At 40.9% G+C, this 18,458-nt stretch overlaps 1 protein-coding gene across 1 annotated transcript; it reads right to left on the bottom strand.

Annotated features, from left to right (window-relative positions):
• Nucleotides 1-9,942: 9,942 nt before the first annotated feature.
• On the bottom strand, nt 9,943-12,868 carry LOC140459822 (galanin receptor 2a-like). The gene is made up of 2 exons (XM_072554357.1): nt 12,799-12,868; nt 9,943-10,844 (listed from the first exon to the last, which is right to left on the bottom strand). The coding sequence occupies exons 1-2, from the start codon at nt 12,866-12,868 to the stop codon at nt 9,943-9,945; spliced, it is 972 nt and encodes a 323-aa protein (XP_072410458.1).
• Between the last annotated feature and the right edge of the window lie 5,590 nt (nt 12,869-18,458).

Here is an 18,458-nt window from a genome sequence, read left to right as displayed (position 1 = left end):
CAGGATAAAGGGGCTCCACCACACTGGCCCGGTTTTGCGGAACAAACTCGATTATTAAGCTCCATTATGAGGTCTTTTTCCTGCCAATATCTGGTCAGTATTCTGTCAAGCACAACCGATATTGATGAAGAGATTCAGTAACTTCTCCCGTATGCGAGCACAGCCTTCGGCCTTCTGAGCGAAACGTTGTTTGAGAACAACAGCATCAAATCTGGTACCAAGCTTATGGTTTACAGAGATATAGTTGTTGCCATACTCTGATACGGCTCTGAGATATGGACAGTCTGGAGCATGAAGCTCAAGCCGCTGGAGCAGTCATACCAACGCTATCTGTGCAATAACCTGCAAATCTATTTGGAAGGAAGGCAAATGTCGTCAACCAGCCCAACAACCCCAACATTGCGGCACCCACCAAACTTCACTGGCTGTGATGGGCAGGGCATGTCGTCAGTATGAATGACACGAGACTCCAAGAAGATGCTGTCCTCTCAGTTTCTGAAAGGCAGATGAGTGCCAGGTGGAGAAAGGGGGAACTTAAGTGATAAATTCAAGGCCTCACAGATGAAGTGTACAAGTACCACAGGAATTTAGGAATCACTGGCCCAAGACCGTCCAAATTGGAGGACCAGTGGCAAGGCATCGTGGACCTTCATCCTGACGATGTTTCAGGTGAAATCCATACTCTTCTTTGTCTCTTTTAAGATGCTGACAATGATTTTGTGTTTCCCATCTGAGATAGCGCACACACCAACAGCATCCACGTCATGCAACTCGATAATAGTGTTGAGTTAAGTTTGGTTCTGATTTAAAGGCGGTTGAAGTTGACTAATTTTCCCTGTTCCTGTAGGTCAGGAAGAAAATGGAAGGCAAAAAACAATAGCGAAAGGATTGCACTGTTGTACCCACTGCTTTCTGTGACCACGACCTACGCCAATTATAACACAGAAAAAACTCGGTGGCTGGAAGAAAACAGCAATCCAGGCAACATCAGGAGTTGTCGAAGTCGATGCTTTGAAAGCAACACTTCTTCAGTACAACCTGTGGTAGTCTTACGGCTCTGTACATCCACCCACATACTCACATTGACAGTGGAAGGCAGCCATCCTCGTTTGCAAGGGACCAGCAAGAATGATGTGAACTGGAAGCTCAGAATTTTCCCGTTGAATTTGGTTTATCCCGACCTCAGCACCTCATCGAGAATTCTGTTGATCTTTCCGTCTGGAAACTGATGACAGAGTATTCAGTGATCACCCCCTTGAGGCTGTGTGAACTAGTGAAATGAAACGAATATCCGATTATGACAGAATGGTCCAATTATCCCTCATCTTATAGCAATGAAATATGTTGCTATTGAACAAAAAATGGTGACGAACTGACCGTTCCTGCAGTTGTAACTGAATTTCAGCACCAAACCGAATAGGGTTACATTTAAATCGTTGATTTATTTCTACCTGATGTGCGGTGGCCTTCTTTGCGGTTGACTAGTGTTAGGCAACAGCCAGACTCCCGCAAAAGTGCTTTAAGATGGTCGCCTCGACTCTTATATTCTCTTCCCTAACGTGGAGATATGAAGTGCCTTGCTGTAAATGCAATATGTCTGATCAAAATACAAGATGTTACGCAATCGCAACTTATTAAAATGTTCTGGTTAAAATATGAACAACGGACGGAAGAATTTACAATAAGTCAACTAATAGAAAAATTATCAGAATAATGGATACAATAAATATTACTGCAGTAAAATCTCACAAACATACCCTTTGGCTTAAAGGCAAATTCATACATACGTTCTCACTTGCAATTTTCCAATCGAGTAGGGAAAAAGAACACTTATCAAGAAAATAATTCAGAGAGAATAGCAGCCAGGCGGCATTCACTGAAACTTCCAACACTTTTGAGACCACAAAGGCTTCTAATGTTGATGAAAGCAAAACCCAGAAATATTTATGTGTGAGAATTGTCTACACACATTCACGGTGTTCAGTATAAACAAGCACTACCAAACTGTTTACTGAAGGTATATTTTGTTCTGCACCTCTGCCTTACAACCTATCATCAAAAAATAAGAAAGGGACAAAAATAATTTCTTGAAGTGATAACATCGCCACACTAGAATGCATTTTATGATCCTTCATCTCCAGATTGAGGATTTGGAATGGGACAGAATGGCGACTGTGACATCAGCGTCCTGTTTTAACCTTTACCCACTCATTGGGATATTGTCCCAAGGAACAGGGTGAGGGGAGGCCAGCATCGTGAGTGGGCAGATGCCGTGTGAGAACAGGAATTGTGCTGCACCACCCAGCTGCATCTCGAACTGCTCGATGTTGATAGGTGTATGCGCATCCTACTCCCTTCTCGAGAAAACAGCCCTGACAAACATATAGATTGGAGAAAACATTAGATTAATGGTCTGAAGAACATATGGTACAGATTCAAGCCATTCAGACCGTCGTATTCGTACCTGATTATTGGAAAAAGCAACAAAAGCATGCAACGAATTGTAGTCCTCTAGCACGAGACACAAATTGCAGCTGCGCAGGTCTGTCGTTTCCAAGTGATTTTGCAATGTCATTCTAAATGTTTTCATTGATTCTGCCTGCAACAAATTCTCACATTGTGGGTTATGCATATTCATGCACTTTCACGAATAAGATGACATGTTGTCATAATCTATTTGAGCATTATCTTTTACCTTTGTCCTTACGTTATCAAACATTCTCCATATGAGTTCGATCTTGTGATGGAATATTCCGGCATCTGGCAACCAGAATTCAGACAATATCAACATTATCAGAGTTCCAAATGGAAACAGGTAATCTGTGTACAGCTTGCAAGATGACTAAAGTCGATATTTGAGTCCTGAAGGCGACAGGGTCCCAAATGGGGGAATGGCGTGTTTTGATTCGCTGTAGCATGACTGTTGCACTAAGCAATGTTATTCCTTGGAAAACATCCAGTGAAGTTATTTGGGTGGAAATGAGAAATAAGAAAGGGATGATTACCTTATTGGGATTGTATTACAGATACCAAAATAGTCAGTGTGAAATTGAGAAAGCAATTGCCAGGATATTTCAGTTACACGCAAGAATAATAGAATGGTTATGGCATGGGATTTTAAGTTTCCAAATAGACTGGGACTGCCATGCAGTTAAACGTTATGATGGATAGGAATTTGTAAAGTGCATACAGGAAAATGTTCTGATTCTGTGTGTTGTCATACCTACTGGAGAGGGTGAAAGATTTGGCCTACTGTTGGGAATTAAGGCAAGGCAGGTGACTGTGGTGTCAGTCGGAGAGCACTTTGGAGCCAGAGTTCATAATTTTATTCGTTTTTAAATAAATTTAGATAACTTACAGTGTGGAAACAGATCCTTTGGCCTAACAAGTCCACACCGACCCAGACCCATTCCTCTATAATTACCCCTTCACCTAACACTACGGGTAATTTAGCATGGTCAATTCACTTAACCTGCGCATTTTGGGACTGTGGGAGGAAACCGGAGCAGCCGGAGGAAACCCACGCAGACACGGGGAGAATGTGCAAACTCCACACATTCAGTCGCCTGAGGCACGAAGTGAACCCGGGTCTCTGGCGCTGTGAGGCAGTCGACTCTACCACTGTGCCACCGTGTCGCCCACGAATAGTGATGGATAAGAATAGAACGGATCTCAAATTTGAAGTCCTAACTTGGAGAAAGGCTAATTTTGACGTATTAAGGAAGAACCTTCAAAAGCTTATTGGGAGCAGATGTTCGGAGATAAAGGAGCTGCTGGAAAATGGGAAACGTTCAAAACTGAGATGACGAGAGTCCAAGGATAGTGTATTCCTATTGGATTGAAAGGAAATGTTATTAGCGGGAGGGAAAGCTGGATGACCAAAGAGGTTGAGGTTTTAGCTAAGAAAAAGAAGGAACCATATGTCAGATAAGGATAGAGCAAATAAATGCTTAGAACAATATAAATACAGCAGCAGAATGCTTCAGAGGGAGGTCCGGAGGGCACAAGGTTGACATTTGATCGCTTTGCCAAATTGGATTTGGAAGAATTCAAAGGGAGTTTATGAAACATTAAGGACAAAATGGTAAATGTGGAGAAAATTGGGCCCATCAAGAATCAGTTGGGCAGTCCATGTGTGGAGCTGTATTAGGGTAGGGAGAAATGAAACACATATTTAGCATCAGTGTTTCCTGTTGAAATGACATGGATAAATAAAATGCGAGGAAATAGATGCTGACAACTTGTAAAATCACCATGTTTTCAAGGAGGAGGTGCTGGACGTTTAGAAACGTATAAAAGTGAACATATCCCCAGGACATGATCAAGTGTTGTGTATACCTCTGTGGGAAGGTAGCAAAGTGATCACTAGACCCCTTGCTGATACATTTGTATCATCGATAGTTACAGGTGAGGTGGCAAAAGACAAGAGGTTGGCTAAGGTGGTGTTGCTTTTTGAGAAATGTGGTCAGGGATATCCAGGGAAATATGCACTGGTGAGTTTGATATCTGTGGTTGGCGAGTTGTCGAAGGGAATACTGAGGGACAGGATTTACATGTATTTGCAAAGGGAAAGCTGATTACTTTTAATAAACATAGCTTTGTGCGAGGGAAATCATATGCCACGAATTTGAATGAGTTACTTTTAGAAGTATCAAAAAAAATTTATGAGGGCAGAACTGTAGACGTGATCTGTATCGATTTAGTAAGGCATTTGACCATGCTACTCCTCGGAGATTAGTTAGCAAGGTTAGATCTTATGGGTCGAAGGTAGAAAGGAGAGGATAGTGGTGGGGTATTGCATTTCAGTCAGGATGTCTGTGGTCAGTGCTGTGCCACAAGGATTGGTGCTGGCTCCACTATTTTTCATCATTCATATGAACGTTTCAGCTGTGAACGTAGGATGTATCGGTCGTAATTTTGCAGATTACAACGAAAGTGGAAGGAGAGTGGACAGAGAAGATTATCCCACATGCAATGGGATCTTGCACAGCTGGAACAATGTGCTGAGGAGTGGCAAATGGAGTTTAATTTAGGCAAATGCGAGGTGGTGAATTTTGGAAATACAGATCCAACCTGACTTGTACATTTAATATCCTGGGATGCGTTGGTGAACAGAGACCTTGGAGTTAAAATTCATAGTTCCATGTAAGTAAAGTCGGAGGTGGACAGGAGAGTGAAGGACGTGTTTGGTACGCTTTTCTAGATTTGTCAGAGCTCACACAGATCACCCAATCAGTGGAATACAGAAAGGAGATGGTGCAGCGGACAGCCGTATGACTGGAACAAAAATAACTTTATTCAAAACAGATGGTCACGAGGGGAATATGCCCCACTCTGAGCATTTGCTGCAGAGGTAGACAAATTGGGATAATAGGCTGGAATTCTTCAAGGATACTGGCTGGGAGGAGATGTTGCATACTTCTTGCGAGACTGCCTTGTAGGATGTAGGGTGGAACGAGATCTTGCAAGATAATGGGTAGGAGGAGGTTTTGAAGGATACTGGGTAGGAAGTCTTCTTGCAGGATACTGGGAGGGAAGAGGCCTTTCAGGATATTATCTTGGATGAGACTTGCAGGATACTTGGTGCGGTAAGACTTCAAGGACACTGGTTGGGTGAAGGCTCGTAGGATACTGGGTGGGGGGAGTCTTGCAGTTTAATGGGTGGGAAGAATTTGCAGCAAACATCCAAGAGAAATTAGCAAGGTAATTATTAATAAGCAGGAAATAAAAAAATTGAATCTGAGGCTCGAGGCCATTTACACTTAATTGGGAGCCTGGAGGGAATGAGAGCGGGAGAGAGAAGACAGTTTGGAAGGCCACTCAGTGACCAGAATAATTGCCAGGAAAGTGATATCAAAACAAACAGCAAAAGTTCATTGGGTGGTTAGTAGCTTCCAATTTTAACATCTTTTCTACGTTATTTTCATTTTGTAGGTAATTTGGAGAAATATTTCATAGACGAAAATCTTGGAGGACATTTTTAAAATACTTTTTGATTCTAATTAATTAGTTTGGAAAATGCAGTACCAGGCAATATGTTGAACCAGAATTTTGTGGGAGCAGGTGGATCCCATCACAGTTTGTGCTGATCACATCTGGAGTAAGAGTTGGTTGCTTGAGTAATTCAGCTCGGTGCCGATGAACTGGAGTCTGAACATCGAACTCCAGGGATAGGGTGTTTTCGCTGAATGTTGTCTTTCGTGAGGCAGAAACAGACAACAGGTTAATGGAAGTGAAACGTTGAACGGGCGTGATAAGTTTTTGGAGTGGGAGGGTGGGGATTCTCCTGTTTTAATCCATTTGGGTACAGGCAACATTGGCTCGAGTGGGCAAGAGACCTTGTTCGAGGATGATCAGTAATTCGGAACAGAACAACCGATGATGACATTAAGCGATAAATATATGGTTTATTACATGAGTTACGTCATAATGTGCAGAGAACTTTAGAAAGTAACGAAGTAACCAAAAGGGTTCAGAGTGGAGCAGGAAAGAAGGGTCTCATTTGATGGGAACTGCCATTAGTCTTGCGGCAGGAAGGAATTAGAAACATTGAAATACACTCCACCTGAACTGATCTGGAACCAGAAGGCAATCGAAAATTTTAAATGAGTTGGACATGAAGATTTTGATCTCATTAAAGCAGGTGAGAGGGTGGGGTGCGTAGGCTTTGGAGATGATTTTAGAATTTCTGGAAAAAGTGATAGAACAAAGAATATTGGCAATTTCAGGAAACAAACCGTCATCATAGCAGGTAAGAGGGCAACTGTGATAAGAGGAGTGGTAAATGCAGGACTGAGGTTGAGTACTTGAACATTCACAGCATAAAAAATAATTCAAATGACGTTGTCCTGCAGATTGAAATTGTCAGTATAATGTTGTAGGCATCACAGAGATGATAACGTAAACGAATAAGAGTTGGGAATCAATTACCAAGTGAACATATCCCATTGAAAGAACAGACAGATAGGCTGCTGGGATAGCATTGCCTAGAAAGAAATGAAAATGAAGTCGATAGCAAAGAGCCAGACAGCATCAGAAGGCACAGATTCTCTGTGGATAGAGCTGGGAAAATGCATGGGAATGAAAAAAAAAATCGAGAAAAGTCTACAATGGCGCCAGGATCGGTAAGGGGGCATGGTACAGAAAATAAATGGAGAGATGCAACAGGCATGTAAAAAAGGCAATGTTACAATAATCGTCGGCGATTTAAGTAATCAAGAGAACTGCGACAGCGAGATTGGCCATAAAGGAGGAATCTTCACCGTCCTGAGCAACGGTCACTGGACTCGAAAAGTTAACTCTAAATTGTCTTCACAGATGCTGCAAGACCCGCTGAGCTTTTCCATAAACTGCTGCATTTTGTGTAACTCAAGCATTTGTTGACTGACAGATAAAGTTTGCCTTTTCTGGAAGTCAAAAACTGATCACTCGAGTTTTGCAGTTATCCGTTAAACAGGAAGCATCGATATGGATGGACAGAAATGATTTATGCTCAATTTGCTGATAACCCAACCGAAAGATGTAGGAACGGGTAACATTGGTGAAGCGAGCAGTCTGCAGAATAATTGTAATGAAAAAAATCTTGAAGATTGGAATAAAATATGGAAAGCCCAGTTGTGTACTTTGGTCGGGAGAATTCCGGCATAGACTTTTCCAAATTGGGAACAACTTCGGTAATCTGAAGTTCAAAAGGGATTTAGCATTGTTTAATTGGGATTTTCCTACAGTTAAGCTACAGGTTTAGTTGTCAGCTTGGAATGCAAATCTAAAGCGAACATTCGTTGAGGGAGGGCCTACTTAGATCAGATGAGACATACCGCTGAGACTGTATAAGGCTCTGGTCATAATATATTTCACATTTTTGGAAGGAATATTGAACTCTGCAACTAAGGAAAGATGTGCTGGCCTTAGAGAGTGTTCAAAGTACTTTCGAACATTGAGCTTGGGAATGAAGGTGCTTTCATGTAACGAATGGTAGAGGGCTCTGCGTCTGTACTCAAAATAGTTTTGGTTGTGGAATGCTGAGAAGACTGGATGGAGTGAACTAGACGTGGACAGATTCAACAGTTGTACAGCCTGGAATGCAAGGGCAAAATGTCACAGCGAATGGACAACTCTTTCCATCTGAGACCAAGACCGCAGTGAATCTGTGGAATACGTCGCCATAAAATCCTGTACATAAGGACACATCATGAGTACTTAAGTGAGGTAGGGTAGGTTATTGACGAGCAAAGGGGTCTGGACTTGCAAGGACGAGTCACCATCTTAAATCCTTGGTGTTGACTACTGGATACTGAAAGAGTTGCCTCTTGGTTAGTCCAGAATATACTGATCAATCGCGGGAGAAATATAGATAATTCCACCATTTCCATGAACTTAGACAGCAGGCTGTCAGTGACTCCAAGATGCATATTGCCGCTCTGAACACTCATTTTTGGCAACGGAAAGCAACTCTCCGACAATCAGAGCTGCCTCACTTCGAACTTTCCAATGTTATCTTTCTGTTCCTAAGTTTCCTCATTGTTTCAGAGCCGAGATGAAGTTTGAATGTCTGAGGTACTGGAATGAAAGTAGTTTGAATGCATTATATCAAATCATGATCCACAAACAGTAGATGCATTGGCTCAGGCTGTGAAAGAAGGTCCTTTGTATGTCCCTGCCAAGTTCATCAGTTCACCCCAATATCTCGTCTGAATCCCCTTCCAAAAGAGTTTGTAAAGAATTAGAAAATTGGTGTCTGGATGTTCATTTTGCTTTTCCTTAACATATTTCCATGTTTTCGCAATATTTTCGCCAATTATCGTTGGAAATCTCTGCGTTGGACTCCGTACACATATTAGAATATATAGTTTGATGGAGAGAATCTCCAGGCTAGAACTGTTTTCATTGGAGCAAAGTGTGTTAAGTGTGGATCTCATGGGTTATTTATGATTGGGTGTGAGAGTTGATAGAACAGGAAGTTATAGAGTTATGCAACGTGTAAACAAGTACTTCAGTACAACTCATACCGCAGGGCTGCTATCGGAGAGCTGCAATTGGAGGTGTTGAATGAAATAACCGGTTAATACAATGACCAGACAGAATGATGGAGAAACTCAGCAAATCTGGCAGCATCTGTGGAGAGACAAAAAACAGCAAGGTTTTGAGTCCAATATGGTTCTTCTTCAAAACCCGAGTTTTCTCAATGTGAATACATGAAATTGAGAAAATCTGCGTGGAGTTTGCAGGCATTTCTTGTGAGTAAGCTTTGTCTAGCTGAACCAGAACTCAGTTAAAAACTGCAAAGTGAATAAATGCAGTCAGGAGGATTGGGTTGTGCTGTTAAACCTCACTGTTTTGACTTATCCATACACGTAAGTATTTGACCACAACTAGAATACTGAGCAGGAGTTTATTAGTTTGAAGAAAACAAAAACGGAAGAGATGACGAAAGGGAAGAAGACGCAAGAATGGAATGAATGAAAGTAGGAAGGGAGGAAGAACGGAATTTCAATTAACGAATACTGACTGCGCGATTTCGATAGGTATTTAAGCATACTGGTGATGTGAAAAAAACGTGGCAGGAGATATGTTCACAGCAGGACTGTAGAAAAGTAGTTAAATCCTATGGTCAGAAAACTGCTCTGAGTGGTATTGAATTCGGGGCAGTTTAAAACCCAGAGCGACGGAGCGAAAAATTTATTTTCTGATTTCCGTCAGTGACAGTAGGATATTTACATACTGTCCCAGAAATTAGAATTAGACTATGACCTCATATCTGAAGATTTCATCAATAATGCATTAACATTGCTTCAGTGCAAATGTTTCGTCATCGAATTTTGAGCCATACATTTCTTAGTTGTTGCAACTACAATACGCCACTTACTGAATTCTGATTGAGGGTGGGCCATGATGCGGTAAATCAATTGAAGGTGAACACCTTGTAGATGCTACATGGAAATTTTATTTTTCACAGCGTTCTATGAGCACTGCAAAAGGACACAGCAACACCTTCTTGAACTCCTCACGGAACTTGTTCTGGGATACTGCATAGATGAATACGTTGTTGCAGGAGTTGAGTAATTGAAACAAGTTCGTTGTCTCTTGCAGGACGTAGGTTATGTCTTTGAAATTCACATTGTTGAAGTATGCATCACCCTTAATGCGCAAGTACAGGAAATGTCCAACTTCGGTGGCCCATAACAGCAGGAAGCTGAGTGAAATGGCAAAGAGCAGGACGATGGATCTTTTATGGTTTTCCATCTCTGGATCACTGCCATTTTCAGCCCTGACAAGTTTCCTACGGAGTTTGCTGGCTGTGAAGATGTGTTTTACGGTCAGGACATTGAGTAGCAGGATGAGGAGAAATGGGAGAAAGGGAGTTAAGATGTGATCCATCCAGTCATACGCCTGCCAGATTGGTAACGTATAAAATATAGACTTTATACCACAGAACCAGGCGACCCCATCCAGGATGTAGAAGGGTCTGTAGATGATGTACAAAGGGAAATTTTTAACACAATTTAGGATGCAGATCATTCCTATGATGAGCAACGCCGTTTTCTCGGTGCAGTATCTGATCCTCAGACTCTGCAAGCAAATGAACACAAAACGGTCGATGGTGAAGGCTGCAGTTAGCCAGACGGAGCCATCCCGGCTGCAGCGGACCAGAATTGTAGTCAGTCTGCATATGGGGGTGGTGGACAGAACACTGTCGCTAAAGTAAATGCGGCTGATTCGGTTGAGTATGCATCCGTTGACTATAACAAGGAAATATGTCATCGCTATGGCCATCAAATAGTAGTTGATGCACCTGGAGAGTCCGCACCGCCCTCGGAACAGAATTGCAATTGCCACCAAGTTGGCTGTGATGGACAAAAAAGTTAAATAGTTTGTTGAAATACCAAGTATAAAGAATGGCATTACCTAGATGACAACAAGTGGACCGCAAGGAACATATACTGCCTCCCCCTATCTGACACTGAAACCATTGTGATCCACGATAGTGGCACGTCCAGACGTGGGCTAACCAACGTTCATAGGTCATTGTGAGTAGAATAATCAGAATTATCTACAACTGACATCTTAAACATTGGGTATTAGGCCTCTGCTAACTTACAAATTAACACCACAGTTAGCAATTTATTCTCTTCAGTAAATAATTTCATTGTTCACTTTCATTTTGCTACTAGTGACCATTCAGTTTCCCATTATTATCTGAGATGTCAATTTTTCTCCAATTACACCCTCTTGTATAATTATGGTATTTAACATTCCAGATGTGACGTTAATGCCTCAATTATCGAAATTGAATTCCCTTCTTAAAGCGCCCTTTCTCCCTGCTTCTGTATATCACTCCTCATATCCAAACTGAGAGTCATCAAGTCATAGAGATGTACAGCATGGAAACTGACCCTTCGGTCCAACCCGTCCATGCTGACTAGTTATCCCCAATCTCGTAAAAACTTCCGGCACCCGGCCCATATCCCTCCAAACCATTCCTATTCATATGCTCATCCAAATGCCTTTTAAGTGTTGCTATTGTACCAGCCTCCGCCACTTCCTCTGACAGCTCATTCCATACATATACCGTCGTCTGTGTGAAAAAGCTGCCCCTTAGGTGTCGGTTATAACTTTCCCCTCTTACCCTAAACCTATGCCATCTACTTCAGGACTCCCCGAACACAGAGAAATTATTTTGTCCATTTATCCGATCCATGTCTCTCATAATTTTGCAAACTTGTATAAGGTCACCCCTCAGACTCTGACGTCCTGGCGAAAACAGTCCCAAACTCTTCAGTCTCTCCCTATAGCTCAGATCCTCGAACTCTGACAACATCCTTGTAAATATTTTCTGAACCCTTTCAAGTTAACCAACTTCTTCATCTTCTCCAGTTTCTCTTTGTGTAAAACCTGTTTACGAAACATCCTGTTTAATTCCACAACATTCATATTGTAGTATCTGCAAACTAAAGTAAATCCATGTGCAGATGTATGAGCAGGAGCTGAAAGAAATCCGTCAACTCGACAGTAAATAGATAGCTTACCGATGAATAACTATCACAACTTTGCAAGATGAATGCCAAATGCAAACAAAAAGCCAAAATCCTTAATGAAACAAAATAAATTTTATTTTTATTCACCTCTGCAAAAAGGATCAAATATTAATTAGTTACACTATTCAAGGAAGTTGATCCTTTGCAGCTTACGTAATTAACTGCTCAATGAGCTAGTATTGCAGACTTGTATTTAAATCCCTACACACAATTGTTGATTTCATTACATCCAACACAATGTATAACCTGCAGAAATTTTTCGGCAAGAGATTCAGCCATTCCACCGCACCTTTCAACAACTTTATGGCTGATCTTCAAAACCAGCATGAATGTTTTAAGATCAGTGCAGGAAAATGCACATTTCCCACCTGGCTAAACTGCCAGCACATATGTCATTAAATTTCTAGAATCTATTTTAGATTAAAGTTAAATTTAATTCTGAATAATACAACATATTACTGTTCAGGAAATGTTATTCATGAATTCATATTTGCACAATCTATTAACAGCAATGTGTTATATAAATCATTGAATATAATCATGCTATGTTCAATGATATAAGTTCAAATAATGCACTAAAACTCTCCTTAATGCCGCAAAACATGCACTAAGCTGCAATAACCAAAATGGCAATATATGTATCTGGTTTATATCCCTTATATTTCCAGAGGGATGAACCTTAGAAAAATGGGCAAGGGAAAAAATAGAACTTTAGTGAAGATTTCCAAATAACTAAGTACTTTCTGTGCAATTCATTTCTTACCTGGCATTCCAACAACGGCAACAATGGGATAGGTAATGACATAGAAGAGCCCTTTCACTGGTCCATGCATGACCGTTCGGAAGTATTACACTTCTCGAAGCTGCGCTGTTTAATGTTGTCAAAAATTCAAAGTTCCCTTCATTTATTTTATCTGACAGTCTCCAGGGGAGCACTTAAACCGCATCATGCTGTCAATCTTAGATCAATTAACAAACACAAAAAACATTGTTTTACATTTGAAGCATTGACAATGGAAGGGTTCTAATATATTTATTTCAGTGGCTCTCTTTCCCCAATCTCACTCTGGGTATGCCCACCGAAGTGGCTGAGAGCAGATAACGACGAGAGGCAGTAATTCGAATACAAACTCTTCTCATTATTTCAGCCAGTTCCTCATGTTATCGGCACCTAAAAGGTCAGATTAAGTCGTGTATTTATTTGATTGCTGACGTTACCTTATTGTTTAGATTTAAAGTTAAACAGTTGGAAACAACTTGGTAAAGCAATATGATTGTTCTAATATAACAAAATGAGATCACCACAGCATTGTATAGTGAGGGCAGCGTAGTGGTAATTATGAAATCCAGAAACCACTGCTGAGGCAAAAGCCTGATAATGTTTGGAACGAGACAGCTCAGAAGTAGATGTTTGGACCAAACGATACATGATGCGAATTACTTCATTTGGCCCACTCAGTCTGCTTCGCCATTAGATCTTCCTGATATGTTTCACAACTTGGTCCTCCTGCTTTGTCCATTAAATGTTGATCCCCAAACTAATTCGTCGCATTGATGTCTGTAACTGAGGGACAATTTGCCTGTGCAGCCTGCTATGGAAATATGTTCCACATGTTCACTGACCAGAAGCAAAAGGTAAATGTTGTTCAGTCATTTCTTAAGTTTCTTCCCTTCACGCCGAAACTCTGCCAATGGGCCACTGTTCCTCCTAAGAACGAAAATGTTTTCTTCAAATCCACCCACTTCAGACTTCTCAGAATTTTATAAATTTCAATGAGCTTTCCCTTCACCCCACTAAATTTCTTGATGTACAAACTCAACCACTCCTCAAATGACAAACATTTCATTCCCGGGATCAATATTGTAATTGCCTTCTGAACCCACCCACTAAACAAAGACAGCATATCCTTCCCAATTATAGAGAGCAAAACTGCTCATATGTTTCCAAATATATTGTGACCAGAGCCTTATACAATCTGAGCAGTGTATTCCTATTCTTGTAAACGAGCTCTTTGAAAATGAATGTCAAAATCGTGTTTGCCTCCGTAACACAGACCTGAACTTGGATGTTAAAGTAAGATAATCGTGAAGTAGAAATCTTAAGTCCATTTACACTTCACGATTCCAAAGCCTGTCCCAGTTGACGAAATCGTCTGAACATCTATTCCTTCTAGCAAAGTGCACAAATCCATGTTTTCCTACAGTGTTTTACATCCATCAATTCTTTACCTATTATCCTAGCCTGTCCAAGTGTACTTCAGCCTCCCTGCTTCCCCAAAATTTCCTGTTATTCCAAGAATGAATGTGCAATCTGCAAACTGAGCAACAGTACTGTTGGAGGTGTGTTCAGATCATCAAGATGCAATTTGCAAAGTTGGAGTTCTGACCCTGACACTGTGGAATTCCACTACTCACTGATAGCCATTCTGAACTGAGATCCATTTTCACCAGTCTCTGACTTCTGCCATTCAGTCAATCCAGATCCTTGTACCATTGGGTTTTTTTTTATTAATTTGACAGACTTCTGTGTGGTCCATTGACTCAAAAAAAGTTTGTGAACACTGGCTCTCCTTTGTCTAATTTGGTTGCTATGACGTCAAAGTTTTCCAACAGATTTGTCAGGCATGATCTTCCCTTGACAAAACCATTCTCTCTCAAACCCTATTTTACAACACACTTCCCAGTTATCTGCAATCTCACATTTCACAACTGACTTTATAATCTTACAGGGGACGACGCAGGCTAACCAAACACCAATTTCCCATCTTCTGCCCTACTCCCTTCCTGAACAGGGATGTGATGCCAGTCATTTTCCTGGACACTGGTACCACCCGAACTCATTGTTTGCCACAAGGTCAACAATAATATCTCGAATATCTCGACAGTTATGTCTATCAGAACCTTGGATTGGATCACATCGATCTAGGTGATTTATCGACATTCAGAACTTTCAGTTTCCCGAACACCTTCATCTTAGTGATGTTCTTTGCACTCATCACTGTGCCCTGACTCTGGTTATTTTCTGGTTTGTTACCTTTCCACCATGGAGGCTGAAGAAAAATACTGATTTAGGTCCTTCACTGTTTCTTGTTCATAACACTACTCTTCTCGTGTCATTTTCCAATGGTCTAAAGTCTACTTTAAACTTTCCCTTACCTTGGATATTTGTCAAAAATAAAGATAATGAAATCTTCTTTCATATTACTAGATCGCTTACCCTTTTACATCTTTTTGCTTTTTTTCTTTTTTAATGTATATTAGAGTGCCTCATGTGAGTTAATGTCACCGGCCCGCTCGTGAACTCTGGTGCAAAATCTTTCCATGCAACTCTCAGTACATTGTGGACTGTAAATAGTTAATAGTTTGATAATCTGATTGACGTTCTATAATATGCACATGCAGCAGGGGTGCACGTTTTAAATTAAATAATTATGCTCCAGTGCAGATTCAATCAGGTGACATTGAGGATGATAGTATTTTGTATATGTACAGGTTTGTCCAGGACGGAGGTGAGAAGAATGAAAACGTTCTGAAAGAAAAGAATAAAAACCAAGGCAGGTATAGACCGACTAGATCCGGGAAGAAGGTTCCCCATGATTGGAGAAAATAGAACAGTGCTTCGAATTTCAGAATATGCGGTCTGCCATTTCAGTGTAAAGTTAAGATATTTTCAGACATTCTGAACTTTTCTAACACATCTGGCTGTCATATTCAGTTCACTGGTATCTTTAAAAACGTAACCCATACATGCATTTTCTGAAAAAATACCCAACTAAATTCAGCAAGATGTTTGGAACGAATGTTGAATTGTGGCGTTGATATGCAAGATCAGGCATGGTCATAATGAATGGCTGAGAATGCTCGACGTGTCTGTGGATTAAGGCAAACTCGAGTTTCCATGTTTCTTTGCTCGAACATAACACATTAGTGTCCTCTGACATCACTTTCTGAAGGATTAGCATTTCGAATGTCAATGATAGTACACCCATGGAAACACCGCACTCGCAAATTCGTCAACACGTTTCTTCTGCGATGGAACTGCATCACCAATCCTTCACTCAAACTACTCAAACACCCTTCCAATCAATCTCGTTGGTGCTCATACATAGGAATGACAGTTGTGATCGAAAAATGTGAGCTTAGAACTCTCTTCTTCTGGTGCACGTATTGAAAAAAAAATGTTGGTGGACTCCACACGTTGTGAATAATAAAAAAAATGAAGGCTAGCTTTCTGAATTTATTTGGCCGTAGAATGTTGCAAATTTTCGGCCGGGATTCTACTTAAATGATAAACAGGAGAGAAGGTGAAATGTCCTGCTGAGGTTCGATTGCGTATGTTCTGTTTGTAACTTATTCTACGCTTGGGAAAGAATTTAATGACGTTTAATTTGATTTGATTAGGTGAACTAGGCGGTTCCATATTCCCCAGAAAAATAAGGAACAACGAGCCGATATCAAAACATTTTTAAATTGTGCATTGGATGATTGAGGTGTGATGCTGATGTCCCTTTAACAAAGTCAATTTTCCTTTTTTTTTGTTCTCAAGAGAGTTCGTAAAGGCAGAGGTGCCAATATATGCAAACCTATAGTGGCAGAAGAGTAGCCAGTTCTCCCAGTTCACATTCTTGTCCAGTTTGGTTGAGTTCTGGCAGAGAAGCTGTTGCAATACATTGAAAGAAAGTTCCATGTTTCTGCAGATGATTTTTGGCTAAATGTTCTCCATAAGGCTTCGACTAATTGTAAGGAATTGTGTTTAATTCATCTTTTATCAAAATGTATATTTATATAACGAGAATTGGTGAAAAAAAATCGTTGGCAAAGTTCATCCATCGAGTCTGCTGGGTTTTCTGTTAGTTAGGTTATTCTAATTTACATTTGCATTCTTTTTTCGTGTTTTAGCTATAGTTTTTAAATAAATTCTGTTTTGCTTGGGGCCGAGTGGTCGGCTCAACTGTAGCAAATAAAGAAATGGAACAATCACTTCACATCTGTTTTTGAAACGAAAATCAACTTGCAAGAAAGTGAGTACGGCAGATGGAGATCGGAGTCGAAATGTGTTTTGCTGGAAAGCATAACCGGTCAGACAACATCAGAGGACCAGGAGAATCGATATTGTGGCCAAATGCACTTCCTGATGGATGGATGGCACTTTTTAAAAGGTCTTGTGCTTAAATGTCGATTGTTCTGTTTCTCCGATGCTGATACCGATTGGCTATACTTTCCCCAGTTTCACACATTTCGAGAAAAAAAAACTTAAAATACAGAACATAGAGCATAGAACAGCAGAGCACAGGAAAGGCCCTTCATCCCAAGGTGCTGTGCCCCAAATTTAATTTCATCTAAGGTCAAGCTTACTACACACCGCTCAATTTATTACCGTTCATGTGCTTGTTCAGCAGTCGATTAAATGTTCCTCGTGTCTCTGACTGTCCTACGACTGCTGGCAACGCATTTCACCATCCCATCAATATCTGCGTAAACAACCTACCTCTGACATCTCCCTTATACCTTCCTTCAATCAATTTAAAGTTATGACCTCTCGTGACAGGCATTTCAGCACTGGAGAAAAATCTCTGTCTCTCCCCTCTATCTATCCATTCCACTGCTTGTACAATTCAATCAAGTCACCTCTCTTCTTTCTTCGCTGCAGTGTGAAAAGCCCGAGGTCACTCACTGTCAATTCGTCAGACGAGCCGTCCAAACCAAACAATATCCTCGTAAATTTCCTCTTCACCCTCTCTAAATCATTTAAATCTTTCCTATAATGAGGCGATCAGAACTGGGCCCAATATTCCAAGAGTGGTCTGACCAGATTATAGAGCTGCAGCAAACAATTGTGGCTATTATACTCAATCACCCTGCTAATGAAAGAGAAATAAATGTCTTCTTACCAATTCCATCAACTTGAATAAAACGTTTGAGGGATCTAAGTACATGGACCCCATGTTACGGCTGTTCCTGCGCACTGCCAAGAATCCTGCCTTTAACGCTGTATTCAAAATTCAAATTCGACCTTCCTCAATGAATCACCTGGCATCAATACAGATTGAATTTCAACTGCCGCTACTAACCCCAACTCTGTATCGTGTCCATGTCATTTTGTAGCCTGGAAAAACCCTCATCAATATCTCTAATTCCACTGACCTTTGTGTCATCGGCAGCACAAGAAGAGATCCCAGCAGGAGTCCACTGGTCACCGGCCTGCAGGTGGAATACTTTCCATCCACTATCACGACCGGAGACCTACCAACACACACTTTCACTTCTTTATTCAAATCATTGATGAAAACAACAAAGAGCAGAATCCCAAGAACAGATCCCACGAGGACAGAACTGGTCACCGACCTGCAGGTGGAATACTTTCCATCCACTGCCACTCACACAATTTTCCAGATCGTCAATTCAGTATGCAGGCAGCCACAT

Source organism: Chiloscyllium punctatum, chromosome 35 (assembly GCF_047496795.1).
Source record: "Chiloscyllium punctatum isolate Juve2018m chromosome 35, sChiPun1.3, whole genome shotgun sequence".
Taxonomy (NCBI): Eukaryota; Metazoa; Chordata; class Chondrichthyes; order Orectolobiformes; family Hemiscylliidae; genus Chiloscyllium; species Chiloscyllium punctatum.
This window is presented reverse-complemented; position numbering and strand designations above follow the sequence as displayed.

Excerpts from the sequence above, each read along its gene's own strand:
- LOC140459822 (XM_072554357.1), bottom strand. The coding sequence starts at position 12,868 with ATGCATGGACCAGTGAAAGGGCTCTTCTATGTCATTACCTATCCCATT. Across the intron at positions 10,845-12,798 it reads TGCCGTTGTTGGAATGCCAG|CCAACTTGGTGGCAATTGCA; the intron begins GTAAGAAATGAA and ends TGTCCATCACAG.